Here is a 24736-nt window from a genome sequence, read left to right on the forward strand (position 1 = left end):
CGGTGCAGTTTTTTTCTCTATCATGTCTTCTCTGCACCATTTATCCTCAACAGCACACCTGCTTTTTCCTGCATGTGTCAGCAAGCATCCCCTTCCTGTTCTCTCTGAATGGACTATGAGCTTTTCAGTAGCACGGTTTTTGTTTTCCATCCACAAGAAACAATGATTTGCATCTAGGAACACGCAGTAAATTACTTAATAACAGTATTTTATGTATGTGTCATGATTTGAACTTGTTAAGGTACTTTCAGACGTGTTATTTACACCTTGCAGTTGTCAGATTCATCTTGCTAGATATGTTTCTGACGCCACGTCACTGTTCAACAGTTGTCAACAACTTCTCATTTTCTACTGAATGAAATTTTAAAAAGTATTTTTAAAATCGAGAGATAATTGAAATATAACATTGATTTAGTTTTAGGTGTACAACAGAATGATTAAAGTCCTAACTCCTGTCTATATTCTAAAACCTTGCTAACAAGTGTGGTCTCCAAACCAGCAGCATTGGCATCACCTGGGAGCTTGTTGGAAATGCAGAGTCTCCAGCCCCAATGGACCTACTGAATCAGTAACTGCATTTTTTTTTTAATTTTTTTTAATGTTTATTTATTTTTGAGACAGAGAGAGACAGAGCATGAATGTGGGAGGGTCAGAGAGAGGGAGACACAGACTCTGAAACAGGCTCCAGGCTCTGAGCTGGCAGCACAGAGCCCGACGCGGGGCTCGAACTCACGGACCGTGAGATCATGACCTGAGCCGAAGTGGGACGCTTAACCGACTGAGCCACCCAGGCGCCCCAGTAACTGAATTTTAACAAAATTCCGAGCCAATTCATATATACAGCTTTTACTATAACTCCACTGTCTTGCTAAACTTGAAGTGGTCACAAGTGAGGTTCCCAGATTTTTCAAATAAAAGTAATAGATTCCAAATACAATTTGAAAACAATGAATACTTTTTAAATATAGCTCAAATGCTTCATGGGACATACTTATGCTTAAAATATATATTTGTTGTTTATCTGAAATTCAAATTTTACTGGGTTCTCTGTATTTAATCTAGCAATTAAATTCAAAAGAGTAGGATCTATGTCTAACATAACTTTGTATTCCCCTGCAATAGTACAGTGCTTTCCCTAACTGCTCAATGTTTAAGGAATAGACACTGAGCCTCTTGAGAACAGGGGTTTCTCTGGATTTTATTTAATGTTGTATATTCCCAGGGACTAACATAGTACCCGCCACACAATAAAGAACCAATAAATATTTCTTAAATGAATACATGGATATATCAAGAACAATGTTCTAATTATGGGCTGGGTTATGTGTACATATTTCCATAAAAACAGTATTTTTCTGGTAATTTTTTAAAAGATTGTTTAAAAAGCTTCTATTCGTACACTTTATCACATTTGAGCTAGCACAGTTGAGGGCTTGATGGGAACACAATCAAGGGCTCAGAATGTACTCGTCGCAGACTGGGTCCATATGGTCACTAGTGGAGAAAGGATCCTATACTCATGATGCTGACAAGCCTGCAGCAGGCGGCGGTAGGCGACTCCTCCTCCCTCCCAGGCCTTCCAGCCTCCTGCGCACGCGCACAGCCTCGTGCGGACACCCCGCGGGCCGGCTGGAGAGAGGCGGGGCTCCGGGGCGCGTGCGCGGCGACCTGGGCTGCGGGCCCCTCCCTTGGCGGAGGCGCGCGGCGCGGAGGACCGCACGGAAAGGGGGAAGTCAGGTGGCCGCTGCCGCCGCCGCCGCCGCCGCGGTTTGTCGCCAGAAGGAAAATGGCGGATCTGGAGGAGCAGTTGTCTGATGAGGAGAAGGTAAGTGCCGCGGAGGTGGCGGAGTCCGTCATTGGGGAGTCAGTAGAACCCTGGCGTGTCAGCCCGGATTCTGGCCGCCGGGGAAGGGCATTGGTTTGTGCCCTCGGCTGCCCTTCCTCCTCCTCTCCTCGCTGCACCCTAGTGCCTGCCCCTGTCAGTCACCCGAGGCCCCGCGCGGGGGCAGGTCTCTGGCAGGCCTGCTCGCTCCGCTCCGCTCCTTGTAGGGTGTGTGCTCCGAAAATAGGAAGTAGGAGCCGGGCGGCGGCGCCTGGCGCGGAGGCGGGGGGCGCGGGGGGCGCAGAGGGCGGCGGCCGCTGGGGACCCTCTCGTTCCTCCTCGGTCGCGGGGCCCTGCGCGGGGTCTGGGGACTGCAGACGGGTCCGTGTCCCGGCCTGGGAGCGGCCCAAGGGCGGTGCTCTGCCCGATGGCCTGGCCGAAGACTGTAGCCCGGGTGAGGGGTAAAGGAAAAAAATCGCTTAGGAAGAAGACCTTCGCTTCTCCCTTCTACTCCCTCCTCCCAGAAACAAAATGCTTCCTTTTCTGGTTCTCTACGCTTTTTTTCCTTTCCCCGTGGAAGTCTCCCTCCCCCTCTCCTTTTTTTCCCCCCTTTTCTTTTTTCGGCTTTAGCATTAGGCTTGCAGCTTCCGTGTTCCCTGAAAGGCAGCGGAGTGGTTCACAAAAAGACCCCCTCCCCATGGTGGTTTTCTGCCCCGGTTGGCACTAGCCCCTCGGGGGCGATTTGGTGGCGCTCCACCGTCCTGCTAGGACTTCTGAAGAGGGGAGATTGTGCAGCTCCTTTTGCTTTATCTTAGATGCTATGACAACATTGGAACCAGATGAACGATTTAAATTCTCAGGCATTTAAAATAAGAAATCTGATCATTGAAATAGTCTCTCTTGTTCGCCGTTTTCTTTGGCTACTGTGAAGGCCCATTCCCTGAAGAGGGGGGGGCCCTACTGATTTTGAGTATTTTTCTGGGAAGGGCTTGGACGTTTCTCAAACTCAGAAGTGACTGACATAACCTGTGAATACAGTTTTCCAAGTGTCCACTCTTAATTTCACAGTGTTCTTTTTTTTTTTTTTTAACTTCCCGAAGCAGAACCGCGGTGTATGAAACACACACACCTCATGATGTTTAAGAAATCCTCATGTAAACCTAAGGATGTTTTCAGTTGGAACTCCCTGCCCCAAGTGTTTTTATATCCTGTAATATAAACTTGCACCGAAATGTCATGTTCTGTCTCCTTCCCGATGTGAATATGCAGAAGTCGGCCTCATCTTCAATTTCGGAAGTCTTTTTCTTTCTCTTGTGCTCTTTGGTGAAAGTGATAATAAAAGGACAAGATGGGGAGAACCAAGCAGATCCCTGTATACATAAAAGTTGCTGTGCCATATTCACATGTGTTACATTGGTAAATAACCAGGAGTTGTCATCTGAAAATTTATGCAACCGGGCACACACATATTAAAGTGCTGAAAAGTTTTTAAAGGAATTCTCATGTTTTTATTCTACCGTTGTTAAGTACTGATTAGTAGTTCAAGTGGCTAGAATCTGGCTGAGGACTGAGTATTCAGTGTGGGAGTTAATATAGTCCTGTCATGTGTTGTAAAGGCCTAAAATAGCAAAGTTTTTTCAAAATGAGATGACAAGGTTCCTCATTATCTGGGCATTCTCAGGGCACTAAGGCTCCATAAAGGCGGAGGGGTAGGGTGTCTTATTCTCCAGGCTGCAACACAATGGTTTAAGAGTAAATGAATGAAAATTCTAATTTGAAGGAATTTGGTGTTATTGTTTTTATTTCGAGTTTTGTAAGATTATTCTGTAGATATTTTCATATAGATTTCATTGATATATTTAGTGATTAAGAAGACAGCTGACCAAACTTCTGGGTTAAATTCAAGTAACTAGTTAAGTGAAATTCTAACACTTTTGTCACTTCAGTTATCTAAATGTTTTTTTAATCTTTTGGGAGTAGGACAGCTGGGTATAGAATCAGAAGTAAAATTTTAAAAGGTGGTATTTTTAAACTAATATTTAAATCGTGTTACTTTTTCTGCCACCTTGTTTGTAATTTTCAGAAATAAGCTTTTAAAATTTTTAGGTTGTTGGAATTTCCATTATTGATTGCAGATCTGAAGAAGGCAAGCTATTAACTTACATAGTACTCATACTTTGTATATGCATGGCTCAGTTAGACGCTAGATTCATTAATTTGTTGTAAGTTTGAGGTAGGTTTTATTGATACCATTTCATGTAATATCATTTTACAGATATGTCAGAAGCTTTAAGTAATTCTCCCAAGGACACCTAAGTAAAAAGTGACAGAGGTGGTATTTAAACCTGTTTGTCTGAAACCAAAGTTGATGCTCTTGTGGCATTATTTTTCCTTAGTAAATGATGATAGGACCCTCTTTTGGGTTTATTTTTGTGTTTAATTTGTTGATGGCTAATGTTGAAAAAACAAACATAGTTATTTTTGTTTGTAATAAAAATTGTAAATACCAAACATTAAATAATGTTGGGTTCTAAATTTAAGTTGTGTTTGATCATTTTAGAGCAAAGTTTATTACTGTTTAACACGTTTAAAAATTTTACGCTACTGGTATAGTTTCATATCTGGTAGGAAGCATTTTAGAAATTAATCTAGAATAACATCTTTACTTTTTAAAATCATGTACAATTGCTTTGTGAGGATACCACTATGAAATTTAATAATCTTTCACCTTTGGCCACTGGGTTAATAGGGAATAAAATTATCTGAAGAAGCGCAGTGAAGTTCTTTAAAGTTTCATTTGTTGTAGTGTATCTGACTGATCTTTTTTCATAGTTTAGAAACTCTAGGCCAAAAATAATTCATGTTTTCCACTTCTGGGGTCAGCTGCATTGTACAGCAAAGCATTTTTGTGAATTTGAAATTATATGAAATTATGGTATAAGGCTCAAAGCAGGAGAATTATTCGCTTCACACCCCTCTGTACAGTGGGAAGTCACTCCTAAGCTCCGGAAGGAAGACAGTTATTTGTTGGAAAGGATCCAACTCCCCCCCCCCCCCCATCCTCCACCCGGCATAATCCCTCTCACCTTTCCCCAGTGATTAGTGGTCCACTTCCATAGTTGCAACTTTTATATCTTTGTAAATGTGTCTTGAGTATATAGCTCGGCCCTAACTTCTCTTCTGAGCACTGGTCGCACATTTTTTTTTTTTCAACGTTTTTTATTTATTTTTGGGACAGAGAGAGACAGAGCATGAACGGGGGAGGGGCAGAGAGAGAGGGAGACACAGAATCGGAAACAGGCTCCAGGCTCTGAGCCATCAGCCCAGAGCCTGACGCGGGGCTCGAACTCACGGACCGCGAGATCGTGACCTGGCTGAAGTCGGACGCTTAACCGACTGCGCCACCCAGGGGCCCGGTCGCACATTTTTATTGTTGGTCCTTTTTACAGGAGATAGTTAATAAGATGTGTTTGAATGGAACCTTCCTACAAGTAAATACATGAAGTTCCCTCCCCTTTCCCCCTACACAAAGTGGGGCAGAAATCTATCTCCTCTTACTCGTTTGTCTCTTTCTCTATTCCCATTATTCTGGTCATCCAGGTTTTTAACTTCAGCTTTAACTTTTGTCTCCTTGAGCTCTGTACCTTACAATCTGTTTCCGAATCTTGTCATTTCTATCATCAAAATGTTTCTTACGCTTAAAAAGGTAATTCATTGATATTAATATTTAGTTTATTACTTCTCAGTTGACCAGACTATTAACTGTTGTTACTTATGTTATTAACTACTCTTATTTAGTAATAAAATTTTACTGTATGAACAGAATGCAAATTGATTGTAGCTGCTCTGTGACTACACAGTTAAGGAAATAAAGAAATAAAGGCAGGGGAAGAAAAGTAGGGTTAGTAAACACACAATACATTATAGTTATTTTTATCTGCAGATGACTTCTTACCCACTTTGAGTGTTGGTACTGCTCCCTGATCTGTCCTTTTTTTTTTTCTTTTTTTGAAAGATGAAAATCTTACTCATTCCTCAAGATTTATCTCAGATCACATGACTGGTTTAATAACTCTTCTGAACTCTGTATCATTAGTATTAAATACAATTTTGCATAACAGTTATGTGCTTAACTGTCTTTTTCCTCTTGTTCTGGAATTCCTAAGTACAGAAATAATATTCTTAGCATCTGTCATTATGCTGCATGTGGTGAGTAGAAGGGTTCAATGAGTGAATAAAAAACGAAGTAGAAGTAACATATAAAGTCAAGTTTTTGAGGGAAAATTTAGGGTACATGAATTTTTCATTTCTAAATAATGCTATAGATTTTAAAGATTTAGATAATCAAATGAAATTCTTGGTGCTCCTTAAGGTACAGGTACAGCTCCATATTGGCTATGGTTTAAATCATTCACACATGCTAAATATTCTTTATAAGTAGTTTATATAGTTCTCCCTCACTATATAATCATTATTTGGTTTCAGAAGTTTTGTTAGGGGGCCCTTAGGTGGCTCAGTCAGTTAACGTCCAACTTCGGCCCAGGTCATGATCTCACAGTTCGTGGGTTCGAGCCCCGCTTCGGGCTATGTGCTGACAGCTTGGAGCCTGGAGCCTGCTTTGGATTCTGTGTCTCTCCATCTCTTGGCCCCTCCCCTGCTCATGCTCTGTGTCTCTCTGTCGCTCAATAATAAATAAACATTAAAAAAAAAATTTTTTTTTTAAAGTTTTGTTTGTATTTGAAAGCAATGTAAGTTGCAATCATAATTAATGTAAAATGTACAGTGTTCTTATTAACCAGAAAGTAAACTAAACCAGTAAGCTATTAATGTAGAAAATATTCATTCCTAATTTCAATCTGTAGACGAATGATTCTGTCATTGCATGAACAGAATGTAAAACTTCCTATAGCAAGCAGAAACTTTATAGCTGCTATATCATTAGTGGAGTTTTTTAGACTTTGCACATTAAAACAAGTTGGTAGTACTTTTTTCAGTGCTTTTGGGAGCCATTTCTACATAAAATAAGGCTGGTTAGATACATAGAACGTTGTCTTAGTGTAAAAACATGGGATGTAAAAACAGAGCAGAGAGTGCAAAGTAATGTTTAAAGTTGAAAGCATGACTGGAAAACTTGACCTATCGTTCTGTGCTCTGACCTAAAAGCCTGATTGCCTGAAGCAGTAACTTATTGGAAAAGATTTGTGCATGTCGGAAAAAAAACTAGGGGTTCCATAAAACCATCTATAGTTGTCAAAAAAGGAGAATTTCACAAATTTTGTTTTGAAGGTTAGATGTACTCTCTTTACATTCTTTCTCTTACAGCATTTATTTAAGCATTTCACTTTGAATCTAATGTCTGAGAACTTTCCTTACACATTTTAGTTCGTAATGTTTATATTGACTGTGAATGGAAATAATTTTTGAAAACTGCCTCCACGTTTATTCATTTACCAAATATACCATACTTCATTGATTCCAGTACTCATAATTTTCCATATTTTAAATATGCCTGGGTGCCTCAGTTGGTTGAGCGTTCAAACTCTTGATTTCGGCTCAGGTTGTGATCTCGTAGTCATGGGATTGAGCCCTGTGTCATGCTGAGTGTGCAGGCTACTTAAGATCCTGTCTCTCTTCCTTTGCCCCTCTCTTCCACTTGGGTGTGTGATTCTCTCTCTCTCTCAAAAAAAAAAAAAAAAAAAGAAAAGAAAAGAAAAAAGAAAAAGATCTCTGGAATCAGGTTCCATTGTGCAGTCAACGGCTTATGATATTAATCAGTAGCGTTTTTTCTTTTTTAGTGGTACATTAAATTATGCCTCTTACATTGATTGTGAATCAAAGTAAGCAAGGATATAATGCGACCACTAACAACCTAAAATCTTGGCATGAGGGGCTTGGGGAAGGGAGCTTTATATGGCATCTCCTTACACATTCTATTTAATATGTCTAATGTGGATCAGCAGCAGAAGGGCCCTGCTCAATGAAGGCATGTAGAGTTTCAGGCTGTTGGAGGATTTCAGTGTGAACTTGGGCTTTTTGATGTGGTATGTATATATAATGGAATATTATTCAGCCATGAGCAAAAGTAATATCTTGCCATTTATGACAACATGGAAGGACCTTGAGCACATTATGCTAAGTGAGATAAGTCAAAGAAAGACAAGTACTGTACGATATCCCTTAAAATGTGAAATATAAAAAAGTCGAACCTGTTTTTAATTAAAACAAAAAAAAATGAAAAAAAGAAAAACCCACCAGAGCAAAATAGTGGTTACCAGGGGATGGAGGTTGGGAGGATAAGACTGATAGTGTTTAAGAGTACAAACTTGTAATGAGTTGTAAATAAGCCATAGAGATGTGATATACAGTATAGTGAATATAGACAATAATATATAAAGTGTGTATAATATAAAATAGTAATGATAAATATTGCTTCAATGGCAGTCATTAAGAATATATAAATGTATCAAAGTAACATGCTGTACACTTTTTTTTTTAAGTTTATAGCAAGAGCGTGAGAGGGGGTGGGGGCAGAGAGAGAGGGTGAGAGAGAATCCTAGGCAGGCTCTGTGCTGTCAGCGCAGAGGCCCGTGTGGGGCTCAATCTCACGACTGTGAGATCATGACCTGAGCTGAAATCAAGAGTTGGATGCTTAACCATCTGCGCCACCCAGGCACCCCGTCATGCTGTACACTTCATGTTTACAGTATGTAGCATGTCATACTTATAAGAAAATAGATACCAAAAAAACCCCACAAATTTTAGACTTTTTCCCCCACCGTCCTGGTCCTGGCAGCAGTGGGAAGGAAATGTGAATAGCACACTGATTTTTAAAGTTGCCCCTCCCTCACCACACATGCACTTGGAAATCATTACACTACTGCTCAGGTTTTAGTTAACTAAAGCAAGTTATATCTATAAACCTAATTTCAGAGGGGTCAGGGGAGTAAAAGAGAATTGTAGCATTTGTGACTAGCAGTAATGACACCATGTATTAGGTTTCAGACTCACTGAAGTTTGGTGATTTGATCACCTGTTTGGTAGATGAAAGATTATAGATTCAAAGATAAATTATACACACACACACACACACACACACACACACACACACACACATGTATATGGATGTATACATAGTATAGCATCAAAAAGTAATAAGTTCATGGAAATTCAGAAGACAGAAAAATTACCTCTGCCTAGGAGGATGGTAGACATCAGTTGGGGTGCAGGCTCATGCCTCAGTGCACAACAAAGGAAGTAAAAATAGGAAACTGGGAATGAACAGAGAGTATGAGTTATATTAGGTACTTTGCAAGTTAAGAGATGCAAAGATGAACTGTGCTACTGAATAGCACAGGGTTTTCTCAGCCTCAGCATTATTGACACTTGGGGTCAGAAAACATTGCAAGGGCTGTCCTGTGCACTGTAAGATGTTTAATAGCATCCTTGGCTCACATGGTGCCAATAACACCTCCCTCCCCTCCCCCTGGCATGATAATCAGATTGTTCTCTATAGGACAAAATTGTCCCTGGTTGAGCACCTTGGCTCTAGACATACTATAGGAGCTAGTAAGAACAGTGGGAACTTGAGTCAAGTGTTAAGACGTGACTTAAAGTAGTTTCACAAGACATGAAGAAAAAAAACATTGCTAACAGATTTCAGAGTTGGAATCAACAGGACTTGGTGAGTGAATATAATGGAAATGGGAGAATCAGGGGTAACTGAACGTTAAAATCTGGATAACTAGGAAGTGGTACCACCATTTACTAGGGAACTCAGGAAGAGGATGGACAGCTGGGAGGAGTAATGGTGAGTTTGACTCAGGTTATACTGAAATGCTAGCAGAATGTCTGTTTGAACATGCCTAGAAGATAGGGAAACAGAAATGGAACTTGGAAAAAACAGTCCCAGATATTTTATGCAGATTTGGAAATTTCTCTTTTGTGGCCACAAGATGGAATAAAACTGTTAAAAGAACAAGCTTAGACATAGCAAAGAGGAGAGGTCAGAGAGCATATACTTTTGCATATACACTTATTTAGAAAATATAAGAAGGAGAGAAACAAAAAGGTGAGGGATGATCCTTGAAGTAGAAATCTGTGTTGTAGTACAGAGTAGGTGCTAATGTCACAGAACTTGAAGAGAATTTCTAGAAGGAGCAATAACAGCGTTTCAGAGATTAAGAAGGAATATAGGTTTGAGAAAAGCCTTTATATTTAAGATAAAGGGATGAGAAACATTTTATCTATGGTATGCCACTATCTATGCTACATTAATCTCTCAGTTGTCAGAGTAATTTTGTTGTTATACCTGTTTTATAGGGGGAAAACTAGCACGGATAAGGCTATTTAAGCAGTGGACTAGAGATCACTGGTGGCCTTTTTTTTTTTTTTAAGTTTTTATTTAAATTCCAGTTAGTTAACGTACAGTGTAATATTAGTTTCAGGTGTACAATGTAGTGGTTCAACACTCCCATACATCATCCAGTGCTCATCACAACATATGCATTCCTTAATCCCCATCTATTTCTTTCTTTTTTTTAAATTTTTTTTTTCAACGTTTATTTATTTTTGGGACAGAGAGAGACAGAGCATGAACGGGGGAGGGGCAGAGAGAGAGGGAGACACAGAATCGGAAACAGGCTCCAGGCTCTGAGCCATCAGCCCAGAGCCCGACGTGGGGCTCGAACTCACGGACCGCGAGATCGTGACCTGGCTGAAGTCAGACGCTTAACCGACTGCGCCACCCAGGTGCCCCTCCCCATCTATTTCACCCATCCCCCCTGCCCACCTCCTTTCTGGTAACCATGAGTTAGTTCTCTATTGTTAAGAATCTGTTTCTTGGTTTGCCACTTTCTCACTCTGTCTCTCTCTCTCTCTCTCTCTTTCCCTTTGCTCATTTGTTTTGTTTCTTAAATTCCACATATGAGTGAACTCATGTGATATTTGGCTTTCTCTGGCTAACTACTTTGCTTACCATAATACTTTCTAGCTCTGTCTATGTCCTTGCAATGGCAGTATTTCATTCTTTTTTATGCTTGGGTAATATTCCATTTATATATTTGCCACATCTGTATCAGTTTGCATTCCCACCAACAATGCCAGAAGGTTCCTCTTTCTCCACATCCTTGCCAACACCTGTCATTTCTTGTGTTCTTGATTTTAGCCATTCTGACAGGTGTGAGGTGATACCTCATTGTAGTTTTGATTTGCATTTCCCTAATGATGAGTGATATTGAGCATCTTTTCATGCATCTGTTGGCCCCCTGTATGTCTTCTTTGGAAAAATGTCTGTTCATGTCTTCTGACCATTTTTAATTTGGATTCATTTTTGAGATGTTGAGTTTTAAAAGTTCTTTATTTTGATACTAGCCTTTTATCAGGTATGTTATTTGTAAATATCATCTCCCATTTCATAGGTTGCCTTTTATTTATTTGTTTGTTTGTTTGTTTGTTTATTTTTAAGTGGGCTTCATACCCAGCGCAGAGCCCAGTATGGGGCTTGAATTCACAACCCTGCGATCAAGACCTGAGCTGAGGTCAAGAGTTGGCCATTTAACCAACTGAGCCACCCAGGTGCCCCTTGTAGGTTGCCTTTTAATTTTGTTGATTGTTTCCTATACTGTGTAGAGGCTTTTTATATTGATATATTCCCAAAAGTTTATCTTTTGCTTTTGTTTCCCTTTCCTCAGGAGTCCTATCTAGAAAGAAGTTGCTACAACCAATATCAAAGAAGTTACTGCTGACGTTTTCTTGTAGGATTTTTATGGTTTCCTGTCTCACATTTAGGTTTCTCATACATTTTGAGTTTATTTTTGTGTATGATAAAAGAAAGTGGTCCAGTTTCATTCTTTTGCATATTGCTGTCCAGTTTTCCCAACACCATTTGTTGAAGAGACTTTTTCCCTCTTTCTTGCTTTGTCAAAGATTAATTGACCGTAATTGTGGGTTCATTTGTGAGTTTTCTATTCTGTCCTATTGATCTGTGTGTCTGTTTTTGTTCCAGTACCATACTGTTTTGATTACTGCAGTTTTGCAATATAACTTGAAGTCCAGAATTGTGATGCCTTCAGCTTTTTTTTTTTTTTTTTTTTTTTTTCCAAGATTGCTTTGACTATTCGGGGTCAGTTGTGGTTCCAAACAAATTTTAAGATTGTTTGCTCTAGCTCTGTGAAAAATGATACTCGTATTTTGATAGGGATTGCATTAAATGTGTAGATTGCTTTGGGTAGTATAGACATCTTAACAGTATTCTTCCAATCCGTGAGCATGGGATGTCTTTCCATTTCTTCCAGTTTCTGTCATCAGTGTTTTATAGTTTTCAGAGTACAGGTCTTTCACCTCTTTGGTTAGGTTTATTTCTAGGTATCTTAATTGTTTTGGGTGCAGTTGTAAATGGGATTGATTCCTTGCTTTTTCTCTGCTGCTTCATTATTGGCATATAGAAATGCAACAAATTTCTGTACTTTGATTTTGTATCCTGAAACTTTACTGAATTCATTTAACAGTTCTGGCAGTTTTTTGGTGGAGTCTTTTGGGTTTTCTGTATAGAGTGTATCATGTCATTTGTGACTAGTGAAAGTTTTACTTCTTCCTTACCAACTTGGATGCTTTCTATTTCTTTCTGTCTGATGGCTAGGACTTCCAGTACTATGTTAAATGAAAGTGGTGAGAGTGGACATCCCTATCTTGTTCATGACCATAGAAGAAAGGCTGTCAGTTTGTCCCCTTTGAGGATGATATTAGCTGTGGGTTTTTCATAGATGGCCTTTATTATGTTGAGGTGTGTTTCCTCTAAACCTACTTGTTCAGATTTTTTATTATGAATGGAAGTTGTGCTTTGTCAGATGCTTTTTCTGTAGCTATTGAAATGATCATATGGTTCTTATCCTTTCTTCTAATATGATATATCACATTAATTGATTTGCAAATATTGAGCCACCCTTGCAACCCAGGAATAAATCCCACTTGATTGTGGTGAATGATTTTTTTTTAATGCATTGTTGGATTTGGTTTGCTAGTATTTTGCTAGCATCTATGTTCATCAGAGATATGGGTCTGTAGCTCTCTTTCTTTGTGGTGTCTTCATCTGGTTTTGGTATCAGGGTAATGCTGGCCTCATGGAAAGAATTTGGAAGTTTTCCATCATTTTCTATTTTATATAGAATAGTTTGAGAAGAATAGGTATAAACTCTTTAAATGTTTGGTAGAATTCACCTGTGAAGCCATCTGGTCCTGAAATTTTGTTTGTTAGGAGTTTTTGATTACTTATTCAATTTCGTTGTTGGTTATCAGTCTGTTCAAGTTTTCTGTTTCTTTCTGTTTCAGTTTTGTTAATTTGTATGTTTGTAGGAATTTATCCATTTCTTCTGTCCAGTTTGTTGGCATAATCTCATATAAGTGTTTGTATTTCTGTGATGTTGGTTATTTCTCCTCTCTCGTTTGTGATTTTACTTATTTCGGTCCTTTCTCTTTTTGATAAGTTTGGCAAGAGGTTTATCAATTTTATTTTTTCAAAGAACCAGCTCTTGATTTCATTGCTCTGTTCTATTGATTTTTTTTTTTTTTTTTTTTTTTTTTTTTAGTTTTCTCTATCATTTATTTCTGCTCTAATCTTCATTATTTCCTTCCACTGGTTGCCTTTAAGAGAGCAATTTTATTAGAGCCCTGCAGCAGGGAGCAGGTAGAGAAAAGCCAGATTACCCAAGTCTAAAAGGTGTGTATATGCTTTCCTTCTTCCAGAAATGGCCTTTCGTTCATGTCCTCATTGTAAACAATCCTTCGGTAACCAGACCAAAAACTTCCCTCATGACTTTTGTATCCTGGCCTATCTATGCTCCCTTAGAAATTTGTATATACCTTTGTTATAACATTTACCAATTTTTTAAATAGATTTACCCGATTTTCCTAATTCCTTTGTTCTTCAAGGGCAGGCCTTGTGTCTTACTAATCTTTGTAATTCCAGTGGAGTGCCTGGCATACATTAGATCATTGGTTTTCAACTCTAGCTGCACATTAGAATCAATTGGAGAGTTTATAAACAAACTTGGATGCACAAGCTTCACTTACAGGTGAGGCCTTGAGCCTTTGTACCCTTGTAAAACAAACAAAAAAAAGCTTCCCAGATGATTTGAATGTGCCATGGGGTTGAATGTCACTGTATTAGATGCTCCATAAATGTTAACTAAAGAGAGGTAAGAAGTGGCAACAATAAGTATAAACTATTTTGAAAAAATATGATAGTGAAACAAAAGAGAAAGGATAGGCATTACTACTTCATTTTTTCCTACTATTTAATTTAGGAATACTTTATGTTTTTTAAGATAGTAAAAATTTAGGAATGTTCATGGACTAAGGGAGATGATTCAGAGGAGATAAAGAAATTGAAAATTTAAGATAAGTAATAGTTTATACATACCTTCTTTTTCAGTTAATGATAATGCCTACTTTGGACTCACGGGTTTTTTAGTATTTTATTTTATTTTATTTTATTTTATTTTATTTTATTTTATTTTATTTTATTTTATTTTATTTTATTTTAAGGTTTATTTATTTATTTAGAGAGAGAGAGAGGGAGAAAGAATCCCAAGCAGGCTCCATGCTGTCCGCGCAGAGCCTGATATGGGGCTCGAACTCATGAACTGTGAGATCATCACCTGAGCCAAAACCAAGAGTCAGACGCTTAACTGACTGAGCCATTTTGTAAATAAATGGTACCCCATTTTGTAAATAAATGGTAAACACATGTTTAAAGAAAAATTGCTTTTAACTCAGTAGATGATCTAGTTTTAGACTGATAGGGACTCACTCAAAATGATAGTTATAAAGGAAAAAATTATTGAGGAAAACTTGTCAAATTATCACTTTTAAGTATATTCAAAAAAAGGTTGGCTATAACACAGCCTACAATAGTGATCACTTCATCATAAACTATTTAAATATGTTAGAGTTCAAAAAAGTATTTTCTTTTTTTTAAAAAAATTTTTTAATGTTTATTTTTGACAGGGGTGGGGTAGGGGCAGAGAGAGAGGGAGACACAGAATCTGAAGCAGGCTCCAGGCTCTGAGCTGCCAGCACAGAGCCCGACGCAGGGCTTGAACCCACGAACTGTGAGATCATGACTTGAGCTGAAGTCAGTCAGCCACTTAACCAACTGAATCACCCAGGTGCCCCCCCCCAAAAAGTGTTTTCTATTCTCATTTTACTCGTAACTCTCAAAAAGACATGGAAGTTTTTTACAGTTATAGGAAAGTGTCAAGTAATTTTGTAGTTGAAATGGGAAAATGCCCATTAGTTCTTTTTAACTTTACTCTTAGTCTCTAAGGCAGTGAACCTTTTTGGTATCACATTCCTTGAGAATCAGGCGAAACTTGATTCCTTTTTTCAGAAGAGGATATGTAAATTTTGCATATACAATGCCTTCTAGGGCAGTGGGTATAATAACTGGCCACCCATCAGGATCATCTGGGGAGATTTTGTGAAATACAGGCTTCCGGGTCTCAGTACTCTAGAGATGGATTCAGTAGATCTGGAATAGAACATGAGATCCTCTGTTTTTTTCAAGAGCTTTCCAAGCAAATTTAACAGGCATCTAGACTTGGGAAATCTTAACTCTAATGTCTCCTGACTTGATCAGGGAAGAGATAACTATGTGGCATAATGTCCAACATATGGGAATTAAAGGGGATATTGGCAGGGTTCTCAGGTAAACTATAAGATGCCTCATTAAATTTTAATTTAAGATAAACAAATAATTTTTAGTGTAGATCTTTCCCATGCAGCTACTGTGCAGTACTGTTTGCTTCTAAATTTAATGGTAACAGATAGCTATTTGTGTGGTGTGTGTGTATATGTGCTTCCATGCACTTGCGTCGTCTGCTTTTTATACTTTCATCTCCTTCCCCCTGTTGCTCAAGTCTTTTTCAAAATTTAAATTTGTTGTCAGCTTACTCTTAAGCTGCTTTGCTGAGGACACATGGAGTTTATGTGCAGCTAGCCCTTCCCGCTTTGTTCTCCTTCCTGAAGAAGGTTTTCGGTCCTCTTCGGCAGTGTAGATATCAGATAAGATTGCACACTTCAATATTCTGTAGTCCAGGAAGCATAGGATGGTAAGGCACCGCTGCTTCATAGAATTGAGCCACAGGTAGTCATCTTTCTGGATATTGTGACTAATCTCTTTCCATCACTGTGGTGATGCTTGGCTTCTACACATGGTAGTCCAGTATGATGTGCAGATGCCACATAACTCATCAGTATTATTTGCTTTGCTTATCATCTGGCCTCTTTATCAAATTGAAGAGTGTGTGAAGAAGCTGATTTCTGTCTGTAGGCTCAGAGTGTAGGCATGTTTTACACAATATAAAGGGCATCAACTCCCCTCTTGCCTGCAGCACCTGAGGAACAGTTTGTGGCAGGCAGCATCCCAGCATTAACGAAATACTTCTTTAACTGTCTGCAATCTGAGATAGCTCTGATCCTAAATGAGTACCTGCCAACATTCACAGAGAGAGAGTGGTGCCAGGTAGAAAGCAAGAGATAGTTTTCTATGAGTTTATCAAAATGAATCTTAGCTTTAGTCAGTGAAGAAGATGGTATTCTTTCCTTTCTTAGGTAAAGGATTTGGAGAATTCTCTCTTTTTTTTTTACGTTTATTTATTTATTTTTGAGAGAGAGAGAGAGAAAGAGAGAGCATGCGAGTACCTGTGGGAGTGGGGCAGAGAGAATTCCAAGCAGGCTTCATCCTATCAGTGCAAAGCCAAAATCGTGGCTCAGACCTACCACCATGATATCATGGCCTGCGCTGAAATCAAGAGTGAGTCGCTTAACCTAGTGAGCCACCCAGTTGCTTCTTGGAGAATTCTCTTTAAGAATAGTGGAATCAACTTCCTTTGATACTGAAAGATGAATATCCTTGGGGCGTGTGGGTGGCTCAGTCGGTTAAGCGTCCGACTTTGGCTCAGGTCACGATCTCACAGTCCGTGAGTTCGAGCCCCACATCGGGCTCTGTGCTGACAGCTCAGAGCCTGGAGCCCATTTCAGATTCTGTGTCTCCCTGTCTCGCTGCCCCTCCCCTGTTCATGCTTTGTCTCTCTCTGTCTCAAAAATAAATAAACGTTAAAAAAAATTTAAAAAAAAAAGGATGAATATCCTTGTTTTTCCCTTGTCTGAACAGTTTAATCATTTAAAACTGAATTCTGTCCACTTTCTTCAGACATTTGTGAGGATTCTGATCCAGAGAAGGTTGAACAGTCTCAAAAGAGTACCAGGTTGATGGGGTGCCTGGGTGGCTCAGTTGGGTAAGCATCCGACTTGGCTCAGGTCATGATCTCGCAGGTCATGATCTCACAGCTGTGCTGACAGCTCAGAGCCTGGAGTCTGCTTCACATTCTGTGTCTCCCTCTCTGTCTCTCTCTCTTTCTCAAAAATAAATAAATATTCAAAACATAATAAAATTAAAAAAAAAAAAAAAGAGTACCAGGTTGGTCTAGTGTTCATTTTTGAGAAAGTCCATTTGACTTTCAGGTCTTCTAATTTGCTTTATCAAAGAACATTTCTCCCTATTTAGTGAACTGATTTAATAAGGATACTAGCAAAGAGTTCTTCATAGGCCACGCAGTAAAAGAGTGGAGGAATATTACCTTAAAGTTGTGGCAGAGTTTCTAATTCATCTTCCATTCCACTGGCCACATCCGCAAGACTTATCCCAATTACTTGATCACTCAGTAGAGTTGCAGAAGATGTTTAATCTACATCATTATTTTCAGCTTTCATCTATAAGTATATAGTTATTCTTAAATAAAAATTGAGTACTAAGAATTTTAGAGCTCTCTTTTCAAGACACTTGGTTAGCCCCTGAATTTCAGGACTTTATTTGTAAATTTTTTGTTGCCTGGAACAGCACTTTGTTATCTGCAGCCTTTGTCAGGATGGCTCAGACGTTTTCCCTTCTTTTAATGTAAGTATAACTGTCAACCTTTCAGTCTTCCCTTCCATTAGAGGATAGGAAACTAGGTACCACACTTGTAGATTTATGTCTGAAATAAAAATAAGGATCTTTGAAGAATCTCTCTCATGCCCTTCTAATGTTTGGACTATATATATCGGCTTATTTGCTTGCTTAAAATATATTTTAAATAACTGAGTTTCCTGCTTCTTAGCCCCCAGTTATATATCTTAATTTCAGCTTTCCAGTTCAGTGAAATCTTGTTTAAGTCCCCCATTCTTCATTCTGTTTGTGAGGGAGGGATTCCTGCCTTAGGGTTATGTGGATGGCTGAACACACAGCACTTGACACTGGACAGATGAGATGAACAGCAGTGTATTAATCACATATACTCAACAGCCTAGGAGAAGGGGACACCACACACAATGTAGGTCCACTTGGAAGTTGCACTTGGGAACAGAGTGAACAAGCAAAATCCATGGGATGCAAGTTTTGTAGTATCAAGAGGGTGGAGTGATCCCTGGTTCCCACAGGAGGATGTGATCAACTTGTTTAAATAATTGCCCAGGCTGGCCAGGAACTGAAGCAGGGATAAGCAGGAACTGTGTCTGTTCCCTGTGATAAGTAGGGTTATCTGGCTAAGGGACCTTACTAGCAGGAGCAGAGAATGAGAATTTGCACTTAGGCCATTCAAGGCCCTCCTGGTTTTCCCTAGATGTCAAGACACACATAATATCGGTCCTTAACTTTAGGCCTTATACCACAGATCTTAATAGTAGTAACCCTTTATCAGAAGTATTTACTGGGGCTCCTGAGTGGCTCAGTTTGAGCATCTGACTCTTGATTTCAGCTCAGGTCATGATCCCAGGGTCATGGAATCAAGTCCCATGTTGGGCTCCCCGCTGAGTGTGGAGCCTGCTTAAGATTCTCTGTCTCTCTCCCTCTGCCCCTCTCCCCCACTTGCAAGTGCACGCTCTCTCAAATTAGGGGGAAAAAAAAAAAGGATTTACTATGCTGTGCTAAATAATATATCAAAAAATTGTAATAGTATAATTTGATCTTTCAGTTTACCTTTTTTGGTGATCTTCTAATATTTTACAAAGTTTAAGATATTCTGTTATGTGCAATTTTATTACAGTAGATAAAAGATGGCCAAATCGTATGTATGCAGTGATATAGAGGCATGAAAGCCGAGAGTTCTGTTCGAGAGACTGAATGGAGTGCTGGGGCTACAGTACTGTGTGTATGTGGGATGAGAAAAAGAATGGATAGACTGTAGGAGCTAGAAAGTGGCAGAGTAAAAAAAGGTAGTAGCTATTATTTGAGTGCTTACTCTGTGCCAAGCACTTTTCTAAGTGTGTTAATCTCATTTACTGCAAGTAAGACAACTGAATTTAATTTGCTTATAGTCATACAGGTAGAAGGCAGTAGAGCTATAGTCTTAAGTCCATACAGTCTGATTTTAGCATTTATGCTGTTAACAGTTATATTTTATAGCCTTCAGATAATGGAGAAGCTTTATATGTCATGTTAAGGACTTTGAACTTTATTTTGTTGGCAGTTGGGGAGCCGTCAGATTTAAGGAAGAAACATGATGAGAATTTGCATTGAAAAACATCAGTCTGGGGCACCTGGGTGCCTCAATCGGTTAAGTGTCCTGACTTGATTTTGGATCAGGTCATGATCCCCCACATTGTGAGATCTTGCCCCACATCAGGCCTGCTCTGACAGTGCTGAGATTATAGGGCCTGCTTGAGATTGTCTCTCTCCCTCTGTCTCTGCCCCTCCCCTCCTCTCTCAAAATAAATAAATATTAAAAACAAAAAAAGAAAAAAGTATCAGTCTGATGGTAGAATGGGAAATGAATATTGAAGAAGAATATGAGATTAGAGGCAGGACTGTTGTAGCAATGCTGAACAAAGATTTGAGCAAGAGAGATAGACACTATTCATGTGACTGAGGGAGGGGGGAAAATGGAATGATTTCTAGGTGGTGCTAGTAATTTTATTTTTTATTTATTATTTTTTTTAATTTTTTTCAACGTTTATTTATTTTTTTTGGGACAGAGAGAGACAGAGCATGAACGGGGAAGGGGCAGAGAGAGAGGTAGACACAGAATCGGAAACAGGCTCCAGGCTCTGAGCCATCAGCCCAGAGCCTGACGCAGGGCTCGAACTCACGGACCGCGAGATCGTGACCTGGCTGAAGTCGGACACTTAACCGACTGCGCCACCCAGGCGCCCCATAGTAATTTTAAAAGAATAGCAAGGAGTAGGTTAGGGTGAGCTGGTCTGAAGTATCTTTGAGACATTTTAATGAAGATTTCTAGTAAATAAGTTATACTTAGAAAAATGCATCTTGATCTTGACAAACGAGTTGGATGTATAGATCTGAGAGCTGTTGTTGTGTGGTGATAAGGGAAGTATTGGACATAGGTGAGATTGCCCAGAGTTTTCTTTTGTTCCCAGCCTGTCTTCAGAACCATCATAGAAAAGTGATGCTGTCCTGGGAGGTAGCTCTGTGAAAAGCCTTGGAGTGTATTTCAAAACTTCGTTCACATCCCAATTCTGGACCTCTGTTTTCTTTCATAAATTAAAAGTAGTAACAGCAGTCTCAGAGAGTAATTGTAGATATCATTTTATTTTACCTAACAAAGGTAGGAGTTTCAACAGGTTAAGAAATAATGGTATATTTCATCCCCTTGATTTCCCTGTAAAAAATAGAAGTTTAGAGGGGCACCTGGGTGGCTCAATTGGTTAGTTTGTCTCTTGGTTTTAGGTTCAGGTCATGATCTCACGGTTCGTTAAATTGAGCCCCACGTCAAGCCCCTTTGTCAGTGTCCAGCTCTGTGCTGACAGCAGGAAGCCTGCTTGGGATTTCCCTCTCTCTCTCCCTCTCTCTGCCCCTCCTCCCCTCAAAATAAATAAACTTTTTAAAAAGTGGGAGTTTATAGAAGTTAACAAAAAAAACTTGTGTACAGATCATTTGTCTTAAATAAAAGTCTAGATCTTTCACATTCCCACCATACAGCTAGGAAACCAGCTTTTTCTCCTGGTTTTTGGGATAAGCAGAGTCAAATAGGGAAAGAATGATTTCCAAGTGAGGAGAAAGGATGTCAGTGTGTGGAAGTGAATGCATTACAAAGAACACAGAAATGCCTGGGCATATGCCACCTTTGTATCACTGTAGGGCACAAAGAAACTAACATGTAACATGAAACTATCTGTGTTCCAGGGCTATTTTTAAGAAAACTAGAGCTATATCAAGGTGCCTGAGTGGCTCATTTGGTTAAGCGTCTGACTTCGACTCAGGTCATGATCTCACAGTTCATGAGTTTGAGGCCAGCATCAGGCTCTCTGCTTTGGATCCTCTATCCCCCTCTCTCTGCCCCTCCGCTGTTTGCACACACACACTCTCTCTCTCTCAAAAAATGAATAATAATTTAAAAAACCTAGAGTTTATACTAATACAAATATACTTACTGTCTACTGTTACTGTGAATAATAGCTAATATTACTTATTTACCCAAGTTTACATAGCTAATGAGTAGTGGAGATGAAAATCCAGCCTGGTTAGTCTGGCTCCAGAGAGATACACTATACAGCTTCTTTATATTAGCGTAAGTTTTTGTGGTTTTCACTGTAATTTATTTGAAAATTAAGTCTCTGTAGAATTGTACTAGTGATAACTCTTAAAATTTTTGTCTTATTGAAATACTGTATTTCCTGACTGTTCTCAGTAAATGAGAGTTTATTCTTGCTTATACATTTGTTCAGCTGTCTACTGAGTGCAGAGTATAGGGCAGAGGCAGCAGGAATCCTGCCTTGAGAGATTGAATGTTTGGTGATTCAACGAATATTTGAGAGCCTGCTATCTGCCAGACACCATTCATTCTAAGCACTCAGATACAGTATTCCCTCTCTGATTTTCTTTTTCTTTTCCTTCTGAATTTTTTTTTCTTCCAAACGAAATCAGTGCTAAACAGTGAGGGTTTTGGAAGCATAAGAGATGGAAAGTTAGCTTTTTTTTTTTTTAAGTAAGTTCAATAGGAGATTTTAATATGATTTTTTGAGAACAAATTATAACATATTTGCCTGTGAGATGTCAGATACAGCTATAACATTTGTATAGTTTGGTGCAGTGACTTAGAACTGAAGTGTTAAGATTTTGACTTATTTTACCCTGTATTGTTTACTTGGTCTACCCTCTTCCCTAACATGTCCTACTTCAACAATCCTTATCATTTGAGTCTTCCCTGCAAACAGAAGCTAGTTGATGAAATCTATGTAGATTTCAAATGTAGACATTTCATTACTGTGGAATTTCTTAGAAAGATGACTTCAGTTTATTCAGTATGAGCATTGAGATTACCTGCTTATGAATTGTGCACTGATAAAGGAAATGAGTAAAGACATTATCTGACCATCAATTTAAGCGAGAATGTCCCAGTATTTTTTAAGGAGATGGAGACAAATGCCCTAGGTGGTATAGATTAATGCCAACATATTAGACTCTGTAATTCAGAATGAAAGCCTAAGGTTCTTAACTTTTGTTTCTTTAAAATTTTACCTTCTTTTTTTTTTTTTTTTACTGTATTTTCTATTAAAAAAGCAAAATGTTAGGGGCACCTGGCTGGCTTAGTAGGTTGATCATGCAACTCTTGGTCGTGGGGACTTGAGCTCAAACCCCATGTTGGGTGTGGAGCCTACTTCAGATAAAGCAAACAAAATGTTGGATTTTGTGTACTGTAGCAATAAAAATCAATGTTCAATGTTTGACTCTTAATTAGAAAGTAAGCAAATAGTATTAATTATCATGGTTACTAAGAGTGTTTTTACATGGTTTTTTTTTTTTTTTTAGATCTTATTTATTTTTTAAGTAATCTCTATACCCAACGTGGGGCTTTAACCCCACAACTCCAAGATCAAGAGTCACACGCTCCATTGACCTAGCCAGCCAGTTGCCCCTAAGTTTTTATTTTAATCACCCGGTGCAGGTCATGACATGTGTGCTCCTTAATCTCCATCACCTGTTTTACACCCCTCCACACTGGTAACCATCAGTTTGTTCTTTATAGTTAAGAGTCTGTTTTTTTTGGTTTGTCTCGCACTCTTTTTTTTTTTTTTATCCCTTTGCTCGTTTGTTTTGTTTCTTAAATTCCACATATGAATGCACTCATGGTATTTGTCTTTCTCTGACTTGACTTATTTCACTTAGTGTCATACTTTCTAGCTCTGTCCATGTTGCTGCAAATGGCAAGATTTCATTCTTTTTTATATTCCATTATATATATATGCCACATCTTGTTTATCCATTCATTGTTTGATGGACACTTGGGCTGCTTTCATATCTTGGTTATTGTAAATAATGCTGCTTTAAACATAGGGGTGCACGCATCCCTTTGAATTAATGGTTTTGAATTCCTTGGGTAAATACCCAGTAGTGCGATTGCTGGTTCATAGGGTACTTCTATTTTTAACTTTTTTTTTTTTTTTTTTTTAATTTTTTTTTTCAACGTTTATTTATTTTTGGGACAGAGAGAGACAGAGCATGAACGGGGGAGGGGCAGAGAGAGAGGGAGACACAGAATCGGAAACAGGCTCCAGGCTCTGAGCCATCATCCCAGAGCCTGACGCGGGGCTCGAACTCACGGACCGCGAGATCGTGACCTGGCTGAAGTCGGACGCTTAACCGACTGCGCCACCCAGGCGCCCCTTCTATTTTTAACTTTTTGAGAAACCTCTGTGCTGCTTTCTTTCCACAGTGGCTGTACCAGTTTGCATTCCCTCCAACACCGCAGGAGAGTTCCTTTTTCTCCATATCCTCATCAATACCTGTCGTTTCTTGTCTTGTTGATTTTAGCTATTCTAACAGGTGTGAAGTAGTATCTCATTGCAGTTTTGATTTGCATTCCCTGAGGACAAGTAATGATGAGAATCTTTTCATGTGTCTGTTGGCCATCTTTATGTCTGGTTACTAAGTTTTAACATTAACATTTTATACATACATTAAAAAAATAAGATAATACTATCATATGTACAAGAAATTTAAAATTTTTTTAGTTGAGATATAGCTTACCTGCCATAAAATGTACAAGTCTTAAATGTTCGCTTCAGAAATTTTCAGTTTTTTAAAAAGTTTATTCGTATGTTTTTGAGAGGGAGCGCACACATGCATGTGGGTGATGCAGAGGGGGTGAGAGAGAATAGCAAGGAGGCTCCATGCTGTCAGCGCAGTGCCTGACATGGTGTTGGATCTCACAAACCATGAGATCATGACAGCCAAAATCAAGAGTGAGACGCTTAACAGACTGAGCCACCCAGGCGCCCCAAATTTTCACAATTTATATGCAACCACCATTCACTTAAAGAACATTTTCCATCACCAAAAAAGTCCACTCATGCTTCTTTCTAATCAATCCCTGCACCCTTTGCCCAACCATGCTTTAACTTTTGTCACCAAAGATTAGTTTTCCCTGATTTTGGATGTCATGAAAATGGAATCACACAGTGTGTATTTTTTGTGTGTATCTGGCTTCTTTCCACTTAACTTGATTTTGAGATTTATTCATGGTGTTGCTTGCATTAGTACCCCGGTTTATTTATCCCTTGATGGGCATTTGGGATTATTATGAATAAGGCTGCTATGAACATTCCAGTCTTTTTGTGGACATATGCATTCATTTCTCTTGTGTAAATACCTTATGAGATTACTGGGTCACAAGAGAAAACTTGAAGGTAAGTCATTTTGATGGGTTATACAACAAGTTTTTTGTCATTTGAAAATCTGTATTAAACAGTTAGAGCCCTTCTCAAACAAAATTTGTGTAGATGTTTAATGAAAATTTGAAGTGAAATTAAATACGTTCAGCCATAGGTGAAACATCAAAAAAGTACCCATTCACCTTGTTTTTATAAGGTCTAAGCTATAACAAATTGTTTTTGAGTCTCTGGAATCATGAGTTGTTTTAAATT

At 38.9% G+C, this 24736-nt stretch overlaps 1 protein-coding gene across 1 annotated transcript in view; it reads left to right on the forward strand.

Annotated features, from left to right (window-relative positions):
• The first annotated feature begins 1597 nt into the window (after positions 1-1597).
• CAPZA2 (capping actin protein of muscle Z-line subunit alpha 2) overlaps positions 1598-24736 on the forward strand; it is a 59539-nt gene continuing 36400 nt past the window's right edge. The window contains exon 1 of the mRNA XM_043589320.1: positions 1598-1825. Coding sequence (XP_043445255.1) covers positions 1787-1825 — 39 coding nt within the window. The 5' untranslated portion in view covers positions 1598-1786. The remainder of the gene's footprint in view (positions 1826-24736) is intronic.

Source organism: Prionailurus bengalensis, chromosome A2, assembly GCF_016509475.1.
Source record: "Prionailurus bengalensis isolate Pbe53 chromosome A2, Fcat_Pben_1.1_paternal_pri, whole genome shotgun sequence".
Classification (NCBI taxonomy): Eukaryota; Metazoa; Chordata; class Mammalia; order Carnivora; family Felidae; genus Prionailurus; species Prionailurus bengalensis.